General features: G+C 28.6%; 3 protein-coding genes across 3 annotated transcripts; all 3 read left to right on the forward strand.

Moving 5' to 3' along the window:
- The first annotated feature begins 561 nt into the window (after positions 1-561).
- On the forward strand, positions 562-2,291 carry LOC126266572 (tyrosine-protein kinase CSK-like). The gene is made up of 7 exons (XM_049970837.1): positions 562-637; positions 694-872; positions 949-1,040; positions 1,091-1,404; positions 1,482-1,679; positions 1,757-1,914; positions 2,111-2,291. Exons 2-7 carry the CDS (start codon positions 742-744, stop codon positions 2,235-2,237), a joined length of 1,020 nt encoding a protein of 339 aa, XP_049826794.1. The 5' UTR covers positions 562-637; positions 694-741; the 3' UTR covers positions 2,238-2,291.
- Positions 2,292-4,847: 2,556 nt separating this feature from the next.
- LOC126266515 (tyrosine-protein kinase SRK3-like) lies at positions 4,848-8,249 on the forward strand. The gene is made up of 6 exons (XM_049970653.1): positions 4,848-4,972; positions 5,044-5,135; positions 5,185-5,498; positions 5,605-5,802; positions 7,735-7,895; positions 7,955-8,249. Exons 1-6 carry the CDS (start codon positions 4,848-4,850, stop codon positions 8,085-8,087), a joined length of 1,023 nt encoding a protein of 340 aa, XP_049826610.1. The 3' UTR covers positions 8,088-8,249.
- A 3,286-nt stretch (positions 8,250-11,535) lies between these two features.
- LOC126264340 (uncharacterized) lies at positions 11,536-19,964 on the forward strand. The gene is made up of 3 exons (XM_049961866.1): positions 11,536-11,729; positions 12,980-13,019; positions 13,151-19,964. The coding sequence occupies exons 2-3, from the start codon at positions 12,996-12,998 to the stop codon at positions 19,034-19,036; spliced, it is 5,910 nt and encodes a 1,969-aa protein (XP_049817823.1). The 5' UTR covers positions 11,536-11,729; positions 12,980-12,995; the 3' UTR covers positions 19,037-19,964.
- Positions 19,965-20,304: the final 340 nt, after the last annotated feature.

The following is a 20,304-nucleotide window of genomic DNA, read 5'->3' on the forward strand; positions in this document are numbered from 1 at the left end:
CGGTTTAACAAATTTAATGCCAAATATTCTATTCGAATTATCAAGACGAAAGATTAAAAATAATAATATAATTCTCACTTCGACTTCGACTCTATTAAATTAAATCAATATATGAGAAATTTTAAAAAATTCCAAAAATTCTAAGTCATGTCCGTAAATCCAATAACAAAAATGTTATAGTTATTTTGACATATTTTAAGCAAACAAATTAATAAAGCATATTTTTATATGGATATTATTTTGTCAGGTAATTTCTAAGAAATTTTAAAAATATCTTCATATCTTCTAATAGTGTATCTATATACTGAAAAATTCAATCCATTGTCTATTAAGATACGTTTTTCTTAAAAAAAAAATATAATATATATAATATCTTTCCTCATTCAATCATAATTCGTTATCATTACAGTTGAAAAACAACAATAAATAATTATTTAAATCTCATTTTTATTTAATATTTAATTATTAAAATAGATAGATGAATGAAAAAAACTAAATCTATTTATCTATTTATCTAAGAATACTTGTCATAAAGGAAGTCCTGATATTTATGAGTATATTCAAAAATCCTATAAAAGTCACAAATAAAGTTATTTAAATATTAGTTAAGGGAGTACTAACTACAACACACAAACAGGTAAATATAGATTAATCTATTATATTTATTATTATTAAGTGTATTTATTATTGCAGCTTTCTTTTATTTTAATTTCTAATTGAATTAATTAATTTAAAAATAAGATGAGTACAGAAAATACATCAAAAGAGTGCATACGTGTTATGCAAAAACTCTTAGATATAATGAGAGCTGGGCCCGAATTAGTTGTTTTTATGGACAGATTTCTTACTAATATTCAAAAATGTGACAGGAGGTAAGTCAATCTGTTATATATTTAACTTATACTTAAACAGTGGATCTGGTGTTTATGTAACATTTCTGTATTTTAGGGTGCTGATGTGTGATGCTGTCAACTCCCTCTTCACAGAAGAATGCTTTTTCACAACGAAAAACTTGGAATTGTTCAAAAATAATATTAAAAGTATAATTGATAATATTTGTAATAATCAAGTTCGAAAATTAAATTTTTAGTTATTGCTCCACCTAAACTGATACAAGAGAAGGAGGTTTCTTCAGACAGAATCTCTTTTTATCCTTTTAAAATTTTGGGCTGCGGTGGATTCAGTACTGTGCATTTGGGTACATTAAAAAATGACAGCCAAAATACAAAAATAGCTGTAAAAATAACAGAAAGTTCACTTAATGAGTTCATGTTGGAAATATCTGCGATGTGTAAATTATCTCACCAAAATATATTGCCAATACTTGGATATAATTTGGAAAATAAGATGATTCTTACAGAATACATGGAAAAAGGAAGTCTACATGATGTTTGCTGTTTTAAGGTATTTACTTGAAATATAAATACTTACTGATTATTTTTATATAGTAACTATTATCTTCTTCATCTTATTACTTTTAGAATGTGCCCACAACGAACCATTTGTACAAGTACATTTTTGAAGTAATTCAAGGACTTCAGTTCATCCATGATAATAAGTTTATCCACAGGGATTTGTCAATTCGAAATGTATTTGTCGATGAAAATAATAGCTGCAAGATTGGAGATTTTGGATTTGCTGTCCATGTTGGAAATGCAGGGCAGTTTAGGAGTCAGGGGGTATGATTATTTATTTACTGTTTCTAAGTTTAACATACTATTATAAAAAATAATTATTTATTCTAAATCTGTTTTAGTCAAGGCTAGAAACTTATCATTCTTCACCAGAATCATTTTATGAACAAAAATTTTCCTATGCCAGTGATATTTTCAGTTTGGGAATATTAATTTTGGAAATTATGCTATCTCCTGCAAAAATAACAAATCCACTTTTGTTAAGATTGCCAAATGTGACGTAAGTAAAGATATTATATAATATTGATACAAATTACACATCGTTTGAATTTGCTTTGATTTAATTATATCAAAACAGAATTTCAATAAATATGAACATGTTAAGCCAAAATAATAAAATGTTCTTATATTAGATATTACAATTATTAATTCTTAAATTTATTAGAAATGTTCTAACATATTTTTTATTATTGTAGAATTCCCAAACCAAAACGATGCCCGGACAACTTATACAGAATTATACAAAGTTCTCTGGATATAAATCCTCAAAGAAGACCCACTATCAAAGATTTTAATGTACTTATTAAGTCATTGTTAGAATAATTATGTATATTTTTCATTTATAATTATATTTATTTTAATAAAATATAAAAATGATCTTATTATTTTTCTTACTTGGTGTAATTTTCTGAATAATATTTACAATTATTTACATCTTGAATCATATTATGTTACGTGTAGTAGTAAACATAATTAAAGCATGTTAAGATATAAACTCATGTTTAAAAGTTAGAAATTAAAATGTAGGGCAGTGATTATTTTAATAATTAATTTTTAAGAAATTCGTCATAAAAAAATAAATAAAAAGCTGTTTATATGTCAATACAATGTATATTTAGTTTATAATTGAGTACGGACAGTGAAATGAGAGGGTTAGAGCAATTAAAATGCAAGCAATTAGAATTTGAAAGATTGAAATCGCAGGTAGAATTAATGTTATACAAAATGATATTTCTCGATTGTGTACATTATCAAACTACTGCTACTAAATCCCACGAATGAAGATTGACTCTAGTAAGCCAGTAACCACAGTTCACAACTGGTTGGTTAACCAGGAAACGCTACAGAAGATTGTATCGCTCAAGTTACCATATGAAGACCTTTGGCAAACGCAGGTTTTCGTTCACAAAGATCGAAAGCGGCGTTTGCATTCAATCAACGACCATAGTTAACAACGACTGAAATGGGCAAGATCACTGAACGGAAGAATGGAAGTCTGTATTTTTTACAGAAGAAAAGAAGAAAGAATTGGTCTATACAATGATGAGTTTGCGTCTGGTCCAGACTAGGTGTTCCACGAAATTGTTGAGAGTTCAAAAGTTTTACCCATTTTAAGGAGATTCCATTATTGTATGTTGAAAATTTGTTATAATAGCCGTACAAAATTGTACATAAACTAGTCACAACGAAATAGGTATCACTTCAGAAAGTAACAATTGAATAATAAATTTTACAGAATTTAATCATAGTAGAGAAGAGAAAATGAAATGAAATGCGCTAATATAACATTACAAAATGTCGAAAATTGAAATCACTATATTTAATAGTGAGTATGTCCTCCTCTACTTCTTCGAAATTCGGCGCAGCGTTGAGGTATTGACTGTATCAACCGGTGGATCAAATCTTGGGGAACATTGTTCAATTATTTCTGAAGCTGTTCAGCTACATATTGAAGGGAGTTCCAAAGAGGCTCTATCGAATTCATATCGGGACTATTCGATGGTCATTACATAACACCCAAATTATGCATTTCAAAGAAATTTTGAACTACTTTGGCCGTCAGGGAACTGTTCGCCAAGACTACGTCGGTTTAAAGACATACAGATATATTCAAATATCGTTCTTTCCGGCAGTTATACACTCTTTATCGTGCATCATTTTATCTTTAAAAAAACCTGGATTCATCTGTAAAGGGAACTTGACTCCATTGGTTCATGTTCCAGTTGATATATCCATTAGCGTTTTTTCTAATTCTCTTCTGTGCTCTAGTTAATTCAGGAACATCAGATGCACGTATTGAATGTAAATTGGCATCATGAAATCTGTTAAGTACGATTGGTGTAGATAAATGTGTCACTGCCGCCATAACGTGAAGGTTTCCTAACTAGTGAGCTGTTTTCGTTCGCTCTTGAACCAAATGTCAATCCTCCCGAGGGACAGGCAGCCTCTAACGAGTAGTATATGATCTCCTATGACCGATACCAATTTCTCTGCACCGATTCCACAATCTCTGAATAACCGGCTGATTTGTTTGGAGCGATTGACCTTCTTACACAAGTGCAAAGGCCCTAACAACTTCATCTTGATTGAGATATCTTCTTTGTACAATAGGTCAACCAAGACCATCGTTGTTCATGACAGCACGGTGAAGACAACCGATAAATAATATTATTCGCGAATTAAACGAATTCATTCTGAAGCATTTTATGATAAATTTAAGTTATTTTAATATTTTATAATATTAAAATATACTGTAGCGTGTAAATAATGTTAAGTAAGGTTATCTCAAAAAATATACGGACTGTTTACATTTTAAATATAGATTATATATTATTATTATATAAATTATTATTATTATTATTATTATTATTATATAAATATTTCATTGTGACCAAGCATACATAGGTGTCAAGCAGCCACTGATATTCGTAGAGGGCATATAATGTACTAAATTTTAAGAATGACATGTATAAAATTGATTAAAAATGAAATTTGCTTATTTATATACATATTAACTAAATAAATTTTAGTTTTTCTAGGATCTTTTTATTTAAAAGTTCAAAAAGTCAATGACAATTTTTCAACTGGAATTGATTAAATTGCTTTGAAAATAAATTTTTAATCTATGTATCATAGAATATTATCATATCATAAATTTTATTTAAAAATATATGAATACATGTTTAATTTAATTGTTTCTGAATTACAAAAAATTATCTATTTTCATTATCTATCATAACTCTGGAAAATACTCATATTCATATCAAATCTAATATATATATACATATATATATATATAGAAATTTTAGTTTTTTCATAATAATTATAACGTGAGAATCGTGAACGTAGGTAAATATTTAACATTCTTCTAACATCCAACTTCTATCGAAATTATAAGTGAAATGATAAAAAAGTTTGTAGACGTTAATGAATATGAGTACGAAAAACAACAAAGAAGAATACATTGTGCAAATGCTTTTAGAAGGAATACGGGATGCTCCAGAGTTAGTCGAATTTTTTGAACAATTTCTTACAAATTTAAAAAAATGTGACAACAGGTATATTTATTGTTTAAACAATCCTTTTAACTTATCATTTATATAATTAAAATTATTCTTTTTTATTTCAGAGTTTTGATGTGTGATGCAATTAATTCTTTATTCACTGAAGAGTGTTTTTTCACAATAAAAAATTGCGATATGTTCAAAAAGATAATTAAAAGCATGATTTACAGTATTTATATTATTACATTTTAATAAAGGATTTTTAGATATAGCTCCACCTAAATTTATACATGATATTGAGATTCCAATGGACAATTTAGAACTTGATTATGGTAATATTTTGGGTCGAGGAGGATTTGGTGCCGTATTTTTGGGTAAACTCACTAGAGATAATCAAAGAAAAACGGTAGCAGTTAAAGCAATACAAAATCCATTGCTTGATATCATGTCGGAAATTTTTGCTATGTCTAAACTATCGCACCCAAATATTTTACCAATTATTGGGTTTAATTTCGAAAAGAGGCTTATTATTACTGAATACATGGAAAATGGAAATCTACATAATGTTTGCTTTTCTTTGGTAAAGATATGTTCAATCATAATTTACTTAAATTATCTTATAAATTTAATATAATTTATTTACCATTATTTGTAAAATTTGAATTAATATCTATGTAAACTTCTAGGAGAGGCCCACAACGATGCAGCTCTTCAAATATATACACCAAGTAATTAAGGGACTTCAGCATATGCATGAAAATAAGTTTATTCATAGAGATATATCTATACGAAATATATTTATTAACAAAGATAAAACGTGCAAGATTGGAGACCTAGGTTTGGCTGTTCGTGTCGGAGAAACAGGACAATTTAAATCTTTAAAGGTATAAAGTTTACATTGTTATTTCGTGTTGTGAAAATATATACATATTTAAATATGTATATATTTTTTTTTAATTTAAATTAAAATTGTTCTATACCGGAAAATTAATTTGCAATTTTTAATGTCTCTTTGATCTATTGATTAAAGAAGCTCGTAATTAAGTTGTTCTTGAAGTTGGTCAATTTACGAACAACAGATACTTGCAATGATCGTTTAACATGTTGTCAGGTAATCAATATTTCAAATTTTACGTCCTTTTAACTATACAGTTTTCAAAATATTGGACATTTTTAAGTACTGACTCTCCAAGTTCCACAACTTCAACTCATTGTCTAGACCGACGAGAATTGTCGTTGTCAACCCATTTAGTCGCATGTGACCATACGAACAATAGAAGGTTCATTGGTGCTGCGTAAAACGAGATAATTTTCAATTGTCAATTGCAATGTGTTTAATTTTGGTTGTTAGGATTAACATAATTTTTTTGGCGAAATTTTGATGGAATTCATTACATAAAACCTCTTCTTAACTTACTTATTTACAAACAAGCCAAAGAATCTCAACATGATTTTCTTTTACCAAACTTTGAACAATTTTGGGTGCATGCTTAGTATAATTATCATCCATAAAAATCCATGTAACTGGTAAATTATCGTTGGCCAATAGTTCCATTACATCTCTCATGATATTTCTGTAATGGTTCTATACCACGCCAAGGAAAGGATCTCCAAATCAAAATTATTCCTCCACCATGTGTCAAAGTTTTTGAACATAAATTCATCACTCCAAAGTACCCTTTCTCAAAATTCTGGATTAATTAATACATTTTTATACAAACTTTTAGTCTTCGAATATTCTTTTTTGAATCTTACTAGGAATAAATTCTTACCCTTAAGATTATTGTTTAATAGTAGCAAATGCCTATTGACCTAAATATGAAATAAATATAGACGAAATAAACTTCTCTGTTATCCATTAGATTGCGGACCATAGGAATCACTTGCTCATTATTCTTGTATGACTTCCCACAAATGCTCTTTAGTGCTCATATTTTTTGTTGGATTTTTAATTCTAGATGTTACCATAGATTTAAGTCAGAAAATTGTAAGGGCCATGAGAGAATATTTTCCATCTGATCAAAAACTATGACAAGACTGCATGTGTGTTTTGGTTCGTTATTTTCTAAACTACAGGCAAATTATTTTCCTCAAAAGGCAGAATATGATTTGCCAAGATATCAGATAAAATGATTCATTTTGTCCTCAATTCATACTATGGTACCAGTACCAGATGCCCCACATGTTTTTACAACCGTTTTTAGCTGTTAGGACTTAAAATGGTGTCTCATTCCAATTGTTTCCTTACATATTGTATACCATCTGATTCAAACAACTTATATTTGCTTTCATCACTTCTTAGTACTAAATTCCATATGCATGGTGTCCAACTTATATGACTTCTGATAAACTACCTTCAGATTTTACGGTTTTTTAAATATATAAGATTTTTTCACAGCTGTAGATCCAAAAAGCTTCGTTTCAAATAACCGATGTCTCACAGTTCGATTATAAATATCTGCACCGAAATCTATGATTTTCTTGGATTCTTGGATCGAGAATGTTTATACACGCTTCCCCAATATTTTTTAAACAATGCCTTATCTCATTATAAATTTTGCAAAATGTTTAACGAAAATTGAATTCATTACTTTAAAGTTTTCGATTTTTTGCCCCACGTTAAAAATGTAAACGTAAATAATATTGAAATCGACTACCAGACAAAGATATTGACCACTTTCTAAACATCAACTCTATTACTATGTGCTATAAGTGATATAATGAATTTTCAATAAACCGAAACTACCAAAATTAATCAATATCTTAAAATTATTTCGTACTGCAGACCACCACTGTATATACAAAATTTATTGTAGAAGGAGGTGGATTGTTACCATTTTGCTCCAGAAGCATACCTGAAATATACATTCTCGTTCGCTACCGATATTTTCAGTTTAGGAATATTAATTTTAGAAGTTACACATTCTCCTCAAACATTCAATTTTTCGGATGAAGTTGCAAGAAATTTACAATTCAGGTAATTGCCCAAGTATAATTCTATAATTAATAGATCTATTATGTTTAACTTAATTCCAGATTTATTAAGCCAGAAAGATGTCCAGACGTTTTGTACAATATCGTACGATGTTCATTAGTACCAGATCCAAATCAAAGACCATCGTTAAATGATTTTAATAATCTTTTTATGGAGTATTTGTTACATGCATAATTATATTATTAATCAATATTATTTAGACATAATGTCCAAATATTTGTCCATTTAATCGTTCAGTTATTAATAATAGTGAATAATTATTCATAGTTAAAATTATTTATGTATATGTAGACAATATTCAATTAATAAATTAGATTATTTTATTTGTTTTAAATATACAGGGAGTTTCATAATTTATTCGAAATTTTTTAGTCAGATATGCCCTTCTAAATAATAAGTCGATTCCTTAAAAAAATTCTAATAAAAGTCCAACATAAAACGAGAAAAAAAATGTTAAAGTTGTAACAAACCTTAGCAACTTTTCGTTTAATAGTATTTCTTTTTTCTGTGCAAGATAAAGTATGATCGCTTATATAAAAAGTTACAAAGTAATTTTATTTTAATAAATGTTTCGTAGTAAATATATTCAGTGTTTCAAGGATAATGAGAAACAACTGGAAATTATCAAAACTTTAAGTTTAAATAAATCAGTTGCTTCCCAAATTATCAAAAAATATGGAATATATGAATAAATAGAAGCTACCAAAAATTCTGTACGAATACGAAAGACCTCCAAAAAAATTCGCATGGCCGAATAATCGGCTGCGGCCAAAAACCTACCTTCACTATTAAGGGGTGAATCTGTTTTTTAGTTTGTTTAAAACACTAATACATAAACCCTAGATGTGGACAATTTGCTGGCCAATCTAAATCAAGAATGATTACCCCTCGCAAGTAGTCTACAGTTATGATGATCAGCTGTTAGAGATCCACGACGAAACACTGTTAACACGGTATGCGCTTTAAAACATATACCACTGCATCTTTCACCTTCGCGTCTATACACTGGAGTGCGTGTATTAGATCCGAAAAGTGAAAATCTGGACTCATCAGTGAAAAGGATATATCCCATTTAATGTGTTCTTTTGCAAACCTTATTCGTGTCACAAGATGTTACCTGGATAACAACGGTGCAGTAACAGGCATTCTGGGTCTGACTCCAAATTCTCTTAACCTATTCCTAATGGTTTTAATGGATATTTGAGCATTACAGACTTTGAGCAGATCGTTTTGCAGATGGCGAACTGTAACATGCCGCAGACGCAATGTTTGTATACGGAAATAACGATCATCTACAGGTATAGTACACCTTGGACGACCGGGAAGTGCCCTTCTAGTGTACTTTCCTGTTTCTCTATATCGTTTTACAACCCTTGAAACACTGGATTATTTCCAGCAAATCTGCCACATATTGCTGCGATCTGCCGTCTTCAGTTAGGGCCCCAATTTGGGATGCTTGTTCGGGTGTTAAACTGCTCATTATTTCTTTAAAATGTCGCTGTAAATTAGCAAATAAATCAATTTTAAAATGAAAACAAAATTTTGCACAGTATTTCATTTTTGTTTCTTTTTATTTTCTGTATACACCATAATTTAAAATGGTGGTTATATTCGTCTAAAGAATTACGATTAAATTTTAATCTTTTTTCCTATTTTAAAAGTTATACGATACTTTTTGTGATAGTATAGTTGCTATATTTATGTTCAGATTTTTTCGTGGCAAAATATTTGATTTTTTATACAGTACAGCATAAAGGTAAGTAAATTATACACTATTGCTCATATGTAGAGCAACTTTAGAAATTTTCACTTGACTTGATAAAAATGTACGTTTAAATATCCATATTATTGTCAGTTATGCAGTATGTTTGATAAAAACAATACAATAATATAATTGTTTATTAGTGGGTTTAGTTAGATATTTATTAATATTTGAAAAATGTCAATGGTCAAAAATAGGGCAACTATAAAATAAAACAACCTTACGTACATTTAGCCTTCTTTTATTTAGTATTTAGTAGCGTATTCATTCTAATCACCTTTTCTTCATTAATTTCAGTAGCTTTTCAATATATTAGTTTGAAATTACTTTTGAGTGATTTTGAACTTCTTCGTAGAGTTCATTCAAAATTATATGAATTTGAATTTCTTTTTGCAAGGGTTTTTGAATAAATTTCTTCTCAAAGTGAGTCTACTGAACTTGAAATTCTACCTTTCATTAATTAGTCCCCTCACCTATGAAATACCATCAGATTTGAATAATTGGAGCCGACTTTCATCGGAAAACAAAATTGTTTTCCGTTGCGCACTGTTCAGGTTACATGTTCTCTTGCAAAAAGTAGACTCGCTGCTCTATACTGTGCAGAAATGAAAGGCTTCTTTGCTGATTTTCTGCCATAGAGACCAGCTCCTTTTAATCTTCGTTTTATGGTACTCACCAATAAATTGAGTTCGTTTATTTCTTGAGTCGCGAACAACAAACGTTTTTGTTTTCCTGTTCACAGCTCTGTTAGTCTTGCGTTTTCTACCACTTTTGGTACACACTCTTTCCAGTGTTTTTCTTCTGTTAAAATTAGAAATCGTCCTCGAAATGATCAATTTGTTTAAATTTAAATCTACTGCAATTTTACTCTGCTTTTCACTATGCCGAAACTTTTCTACAATTTGTTACTTAATTTATATCGATAACTGGACACTTCCAGGCATTTTTAGCTTTAAGGAACTGTTGTGTATGAATGAAAATATCGGTTTTCTAACTTACTGTTTATTAACGTAACTAAATTTCTTTGTTATGGCACAAAACAATATTATAAGACACCATTCGTACAAAAGTCACATTATGCTGTTTTTTACTAATAATAACTAAAATTAAGTGATAGTCAGAGACCTTTGTCAGGTAACATTCATATATTCAGTGTATCATGGGTAACATTGTACACTAAATTAGACGCGGGCCATTCAAAATAATATGCATACACGACAGGAACAACGTCGGACGCAGAAATATATTATAAAATCATTTGTATTGAATATAGGGTTTGGTTGCTTTACATAGGAACCCTGGCCGTAGTACCACAAATAATCCGTATATAAATTCAGCTACGAAATATATATACATTTAATAAGTATAAAATTAATTTAAATTAAAACAAATTGTTCTTTTGATAAAACGACTATGTTTTCTAATTTGTTGCTCTACATATGTACGATATGACGTTGAATTTTTAAATTATCTTAATTTTTAAAAATTTGCTATAATTATGGCCATTACTATTCATGGTTATATTGATATTCCTTCAATTTTCAGTTTTTATTCATATGAGGGTGGTCCGATAAGTAGTTAGCCTACAAAAGGAAAACAAAAATTTTGAAAAAGTGGCGTTTTTTTTCAATATAAGTCTCCTTTCGGTTCGATACACTTGACCCAGGGATGCTTCAACTCCTTTAACCCATCTGAGGTCTGTAAAGTAGGCCGATGAGACTAAGTACTTATCGAACCACCCATGTATGCGTTCATAAGAGTTGGCTACCCTGAATACATCGTTGTATTAGATAAAAGCACGCTGCAAAACACATAATGACGAATAATCAAAACAGCACGGCTTAAGTATGACAGGCGCAATGCTGTGTCGTGACTCAGATGATAGGTTAGTTTGTGGATGTTTTATGTATGGAAATGTGCGATTTTAGCCCATTTTATGTGAATATAAGAAAATCGCTTTTGATAATGTTTATCTCGAGAACTGTTATGTATGTATTTGAGATAAGACTGAAATTTCGAAGGATGAATATCAATCAATAGAAAGGAGTGTTAAAGTAAGTGATTTAATTAACAAGTAACAATTGTTTGGAAGCTCTCAAGTCAAAATTTTATTTTATTTATAGCAAACGAAATAGCTATTATTACTATTTTATATCAATTAAGAAATGCAGACCTCTAATTAAATGCACTCAAAATATGCTGCTTGCAAAAAACGCAACGCCTAGATGTAATTGATTTATTCCATTCCAAACCTCTTGCTCTACCTCTTTATCTGTTACATTTCTGTTCAAACGCCGCGATATTTCTGGAATTCCTCTTTCATACAGGCCCACTATTCTATCTCTGTCAAACTGAAAAAAACTGATAATTCGTTTCACAATTTCTTATCGTAAACCAAATTTTATAACAATATCTTAATGCGTTCTGGGTGTTGCGTTCTCTTTTACAGGTAGCATATTTCATAATTTGTTTAAATATTTACACTTATTTTTTCTACAGTTATTCATTTTGTGCCTAAATTAAATCCTAGACAAAATAAATAAATGGTCACAGAATTATTACACTTTTAAAAAAATATTTATTTATTAAATAATTTATATAATCAGTATCAGACATTTGAAATTAAATTCCATGACAATTCAATTAATCTAAATTTGATGGTTTTTAGTGTTTTATTTGAGACTTCACGTGGTTCTATAAGTTTTCAATTACATTTAGATTCAAACTTTGTACTGCCCAATTAAAGACCTCAATTCAGATCATTACCATACATAAAAATCAATATTACCTGGTAAATTATCATTGGCAAATGGTTCTGCAAATGTTCATGTTACCAATAATTTACCATTATAAGGGAAGAAACCTCAAACAATAACGTTTCCTCCATCATGTGTCGAAGCTTTTGTAGTATATCTAAGGCCCAAACTTTTACTTGGAGGACAATGAATACATTGTTTATAATCTGAGTGTATTCTACTGAACTTGGATTCATCACTTCACATATTCTTCGCCAAAATTCTGGAGATAATCTTGTTCGAATATACTTTTTTGATACAAGTGATATCTTTATTGAAATAAATTCTTGAAAGTTTTGTTTTGTCATGATATTGTATGACTCGATTAATTCATTCTTGCCTATAAATGGAGCTGTTTTTGTTCCTTATTGTATTTTCAAGAATTAATTTTTATTATTAAGAGTATTGTCAAATAGTGCCACAAATGTTTAATTTTAAATTTTATGCTATTTCTCTGACCACTGTATTTCGCCTCTTTAAATATTACACATTTTATTTGTTGTTTTCAGAGGGAATCATGCAATAATGTCAGAAATAAAAGGAGACGAAGTAAGTGTGTTTTCATGTTCAAGTATGACCATACATTTATTATGTTTATCAAAAAAAATCGAATTAAAAAAAAATAACTTTCAAATTATAACAAAATTTTAAATTTTTTTTCTTTCGGTATATTATTTCAGAAAGCGGCAAAATTAGGAGACAGATACGAAATATGGATGTTAACCCATTTCGCAATCCGCTATGTTCAGGAACATGAAGAAAATGAAGACTTTGAAATAACGTTCAATGCTAAAGATCATGGGAACTTAGACGACATTGTCATCAGGGAAAAGGATATGTTAACATTAATACAATTGAAGCACAAGCATGATAAGTCTAGTAACATTAAAATCGAATACGGCAAATATAAAAATACATATAATAATATTATTTTGCCAAAATATAAAGAACAAATTGAACAAGGACTTGGAATTACAATTATTGCGTATACAAACGCTATAGTCTCTTGTCCCAATTTTTTAAAGAAAATTCCTTCAACAAATTCAAGATTAAACAAGTTCAGTTCTGGTAAAGGAGAAATATTTCAATTAGAATGTAACCAAACAGCAAATGAAACTTCAAACTTTTTCGAAAATTTGTACATTTTCTCAGAGCAAGAATCAGTTTCTGATGATGGTACAAATATGTTATTAGATAATTTTAAAGGAAAACTATACAAGGAACAAATTCTAACAATTTTCGACTATTTCGATCGATCTGTGATAGAACGAACTGAACCATTTACCAAACATGAAATTATCTCGATTCTTAATGAATGTATTTTAAAACCTGCCATGATAATTAGTAATAGCACCTACAAATTCTTATTAAACGATTCGATAATTAATTTATTTGAAAATGTATGGAAAAATAATAACTTATTAATCATTAACAAAAACTACGAACAATTATTTATCAGTTTAATCAATAGTTGCAGAATGATTAATCCGAAATGTAACTATAAAGAATTAATTCCGCAAAGTCACCTTGATATTCTATTTAATGATACTGATATTAAACAATATTTATTAAGAAAGAAACCACCTTTAACATATGAAGATCTTTTGATTGTACTTTGGCAAACCAAAAATAGTCCAATTATGGTAGATTATAGAGAATTCAAAGAGCAAATTGACTACTCAATAAATAATTCCATGAATCGAAATGACGAAGGTCCCCTTATCATTGTGGTCGATAAATATCCGGAAGATTTACCAAAAAACGCTGTGATATTCAACAATCTATGTTTATTTGAAAATATAAATGTAGAAATACAAAAACAATTTTTGGAGAAGACCAAAATGAAAATGGGAAATGACGAACGCACATTAAAATATGTAATTGGGGAAGAAGAGACAGCAATTAAAAAAATTACACCAAAAATATTATTATCCCTATTAAATAATTCATTAAAAATTAATAATTCAACAGAAGAAGCTGCTCTGTATTTGCCACGCAAATTAAATGTGAATTTACTAACGAAATCGTTATTTGGGACACATAATTTTTTATTTGTGATACACGATGATGATACCAAAATGGATCTCGAGATGTTTCTTACCGATCAAACTAATTATTCAGATGTTGTGGTTGTTAATTCAAAATGGTCAACAAGGGAGACTAAAGAAAAAGCTAATTCTATTGAGAGAAACTTTTGTTGTTTGCGAAAAATTGAAGACAATTATGCAATTTACGCACATAAAGGGCCAATACAACATTTCGAAAGATATTTAAAGGAAACTAAGTTGAATGAAGATGAGGTACTGAAAAATATAGATCTGGTAAATGTAATTTCAGCGGATGCTGGAATGGGAAAGACATATTTAATAGGACAGTTTGAATGGAAACTATTCGAAATAGGAAAGTTACCCATTTATTTTAATTTGTCATTAACTTATAAAGAAATAAACAGACTTAAAAGAAATAGAAAGACTTTTATAAACTATTTGGCAAATAAGTTAGCAAGTAATAATAAGAATGAAGAGTCAAAAATTTTTTTTGAAACAGTATTAGAACATCACATAAAGGAAAAAAATGTTGTGTTGCTTTTAGATGGATTCGATGAAGCGAATTTAGATTACAAAATCATTGATTATTTTTTATCGTTGAATTTAGAAGTCGTTATAGCGACACGAACTCATAAATTACCGGCACTTCTTCAAAATTGTGAATGTTTGAATTTTTCTTTATTGAGTTTTACCCAAGAAGATCAAAGGGAATTCTTCAAACTCTCTTATACAAGTGAAGAAGATGAAAAAATATTAGAAATGATTGAAGTATTGAAAAATAATATTCAAGAATCATTGATGGGCATCCCATTGCAAATTAAACATGTTGTTGATATTTTCCCCAATATAAATGATTTTCTTGAAGTCAAAGATGAAATCAACATTTTGTTCCTTTACGAAACATTTTTAACAAACCATTTAAATCAATCTAGTGAGGGAAATAAATTACTTATACAAAAACTTGCTTGCACTTTTCTATTGGACTCCAATTTATTAAAATATTTGCCTACAATTGACGAAGATGAATTAAATGACACAATATTAGATCTACAAAATAACAATAAAAAAAATTTTATTGTAACGGGTTTTGATAATAATATACCCATATTTGTACACAGAACATATGCTGAATTCCTTTGTGCTAAATATTTAGCGCAAAGAAGAAAATTGTCACCTGAAATTTTCGAAGAATTATTAAAACAGGAAGATTTATTAAAAGTGAAATATTTTTTTGATGTTATTCTTTGTAGAAATTTGAAGCTACCCTTTGCGTTATTAATGAAAAATTCCAAAAAAATAGAGAGTTGTTTGAATAATCAGGAATATTTGCAGGAACAAGATAAATTTGGACGAACTGCTCTTCATATTGTATCGTCATACGGACATTATCATACACAAATATATAAAAAGGATTTACAAGATAACGCATTAACTTTACATGTCAACAGATATTATACAGAATTTACTATTTGTGAAAAAATTCTACATCAATTATTAAATACAATACAAACCAATAACATTCAGTACTCAATAGACAGTTGGAAAAACAGTCCTTCCGATTACGCTTCAAAATCTCGTTCATTTGATTTTCTTGAACAACTAATTTTATATTGGCCTGGGTGTTTCTCTTGTGAAGATGAAAAATCAGCAACTGAACTGATGTTCATTGATGCGGTTTGTGATTATCCCAACATATTTAATATTTTATATAATTGTAAAAATTTTAAAAAATTAATAACTAACAATCATGATTTTGAAAATTTAGTTGCACAACATCTTAAGTTAGATGTTGGGAATGTTAAAAAATATTCTTACGTAAATACCTGCGCCCGAAATGGAAGTGTAAATATGGTAAAAACATTGTTGAAGAAAGATTTATTCAAAATCAACGAACGATACAATTCTGGAGAATCTAAATTGACCGTTTTAGAAACTGCAGTTATGAAATGGAACGCATTCGACAAAAACAAAAAAAAATATTTGTTATTAATTTCAATGTTAATTAGACATAATGCAATAGATATTTCTCAGAAGGAACATGAAGAAAATATTCTACACAAGTTAGCACATAAAATCGGACATGATACCAATAATATAGTCATATCAGATATACCAAAATTCCTTGACTCCCATGATCAAAGTTATATTAATTCTAAGGATAGTAACGGTAAAACTCCTTTAATAATATCAATTCAAGATGCACATTCAAGAGCTTCCACTGAATTTATTTCACTTCTACTGCAATTCCAGGCAAATCCAAAATTTTTAGATTGGAATCAAAGAAATATTTGGCACTATTTGAGTTTAAATTGTAATTTACATGATGATGATAAATTAAATGTAGCTACAGTTTTAACGGTTTGTTTTGGTGATGAGCAAAATGGAATTGACGACGAAGATAAAGAAGGAGTGACGCCATTAATGATAGCTATTCAAAATTCAAGGAACGGTTCTTTAATTAAATATATGATTGCGCAAGGTGCAAATATTTATAAGAGAAATAAGAAACGAGAAAATATTTGGCAATATATAGGTTTTAACAAAAAATTAAATGATATGGGTATAAAATGTGTTGCCTCAATGTTATTATCGTATTTTAATGGAGATGAACAAAATGGAATTGATGAAGAAAGTGACAATGGAAGGAGGCCATTAACAAACGCTATTGTACATGCTACAAATGATTCAATATATTTGATTAAATTTTTAATTGTACATGGAGCTGATGTTCACAAAAGAAACAAAAAAGGATCAAATATGTGGCATTATTTAGGATTTAATCGTAATTTGAAAGACCACGGCATGAAAGCCCTCCTCCCAATGTTAATGTCTTATTTTAAAGAAGATCAACTAAATGAATTGGACATTGAAAATCATAATGGAAAAACTCCGTTGATTATTGCTGTAGAAGAAGCAAAAAATGATTCAATATATTTAATTCAATTCTTTATCGAATGTGGCGTAAATATTTACAAGAAATACAAAAATGGATTATGTATTTGGCATTATTTATCGTTGAATAATTATTTAAGCGCTAGCTTTAAAATCAAAGTTGCTTCAATGCTATTGTCTTATTTTGATATTCATGAACAAACTGGTATTGATGAAGAATGTGACAAAGGACACACGCCGTTAATGTTTGCCATTAAGACAGCTAGAAATGATTCGGCAAATTTCATTAAATATTACATCGAACACGGAGCAAATATTTATCATAGAGATAAAATGGGAAGTAATATTTGGCATTGTTTTGGCTTAAATAGCAATTTAAATGATCAAGGTTTAAAAAATATTACATCAGTGTTAATGTCTTATTTTGGTGATAATCATCAAAGTAAAATAGATGAGGAAAATGAAAATGGGAAAACACCATTATTGAATGCTATTTCAAAAGTCACCAATAATAATTTGGTACATCTATTGAAATATTTAATTGGACAAGGAGCAAATATACACAAGAAAACGAAAATTGGTCAGAATATTTGGCATTATTTGGCCCTTAATAATTATATAAATAATGAATGTATAAAAATCGTAGTGTCTGTGTTAATGTCAAACATTGGTGATAACGAACCGAATGGAATTGGTGATGAAAATTTTCAGGGAGTAACACCATTGATGATTGCTGTTCGTAACGCCAGAAATGATTCAGTATATTTAATTCAATATTTCCTAGAACATGGAGCAAATATTTATAAGAAAAATTATCAAAGAGAAAATATTTGGCATTATTTAATGAAGAATTACAATGATATAACAAATGTGGATTCTTTGTTCAACTTACTTTTTGGTAAAAATGAACAAACTGGAATTAATGATGAAGATGAAAATGGAGTCACACCATTAATATCTGCAATTGTAAAAGCTAAACATTCAGTATATAAAATAAAATATTTAATTGAACGAGGGGCAGACATTTACAAGAAAAATTCAATTGGAAGGAACATATGGCATTATTTAAGCACAAATCATAGAGAAAGTGAAGAATGTAAAATAAAAATCGCCGAAATATTAATATCTTATTCTAATGATAATCAAGCTAATGGAATTGATGAAGAAGATGAAAACGGAGAAACACCTTTAATGGTTGCCATTCATAATGTCAGAAATAGAAATGTTCACTTGTTTCAATACTTAATTGAACATGGAGCAAACATTCACAAGAAGAATAAAATAGGAAGAAATTGTTGGCACTATTTTGCATCCAATACTAGTTTAAACGAGAAAACTTTAAAAATCGTTATCCCAATATTAATGTCATATTTTCATGATGAACAAAATGGAATTAATGAACAGGATAACGATGGAAAAACACCATTAATGTTAATTGTTGAAATGTCTAGAAATAATTCATTATATTTATTTCAATATTTAATTAAACATGGGGCAAATATTCATAAAAAGGATACAGATGGACGAACTGTTCGGGATTATTTAAATTCTAATAAACATCTGAATAATAAGAATAGAAAATATATTGAGAATATTTTAAATGAGGAATGTCACCATACAAAGTAATGCGTTTATAGTTTTACACGTCATCATTATAAAATTAATTTCTAATATTTGTACCGGGTCTAGGGCAAGGAAAAGGATGACAAACTGAATGAAGCAAAATTTGTTCATTTTATTTAGGGTGAGTAGATTTTGTTGTATCGAAAAGATTATATATCATACTCTCCATAAAATACATACATGTACTATATGTATATATTTTAGTACGTACATTTCGTACATTTGGTCCCCGTAATTATAAATGATATAAAAATGTATACTTCTTGTAATTTAAAGTTTCCTATCATGATTTATCCTAAACGTTTAAAATCTCTAAAATACATTATTTTGTCATATATTTTTGTTGTTTTAGTATTTATTATTTGTAGTTATACTTTGTAATTAAAGTTTCGGTGAAAAAAAAATTTAAATCATGGTGGAGTAAACGTTATGGTTTAGGGCAGTGTTTCTTAACCTTTTTTGGCCCGCGGACCAGTAAAATTAAAAAAAAAAAAATTCGCGGACCAGTGATAACAAAATTTTACTAGGTATTAAAGAACTACAACATAAGTTAATTGTAACATTTTTAGTATCATTTAGTTACAATAATATTTAAATATAAATGTGGATAGAACAAATTGTCCAAAATTGGTTAAAAGATAATCATGTTGAAGTTCCATTAGATATAAGCCATCAAATTTAGAAGAATTGTGGTTATTGTTCAAGCAAGAGCACGCAACAAAATTTTTAAGTTATATATAAATTGTGTAATAAATATATATTTTTAAATGCATGCTATTTCTGTGACCAACTACACTGCGCATTTATGCACATATTTTATTTAATTTAATTTAATTTGAAATTATTTTAATTTATGTACAAACTGAATAATTGTAGACATAATATAGTGTAATTATTTTAAATAAAATATAAAATATGTTAATTACATTTAATTTGAAATGTGTTTTTCTTAATTAACACTAAATAACGTGCTATTTCTGTAGCTACCACAGTTTATGATTAATGTGCAACAGTGTTACTTAGCTACTTAAATCACTTTCTTTTCTAGTTAATTTTTTTCAGCAATTGAATCAGTTGATTGGTCACATAAACTAATTTTTTCTATAAAGATGTTTTGTATATGAAACTCTCGCCAATCTTGGTTATCAATAAAATTTTCAATTATTTACAGTAGTCTTGCACCTTTCTGTCTATACACATATCAAATTAATCTGGAAGGACAAATAATTATTAGTAATAATTTAATTCAGTTTAATTTACCTTAAACCTGA

This window comes from Aethina tumida, chromosome 1 (assembly GCF_024364675.1).
Source record: "Aethina tumida isolate Nest 87 chromosome 1, icAetTumi1.1, whole genome shotgun sequence".
Lineage (NCBI taxonomy): Eukaryota > Metazoa > Arthropoda > Insecta > Coleoptera > Nitidulidae > Aethina > Aethina tumida.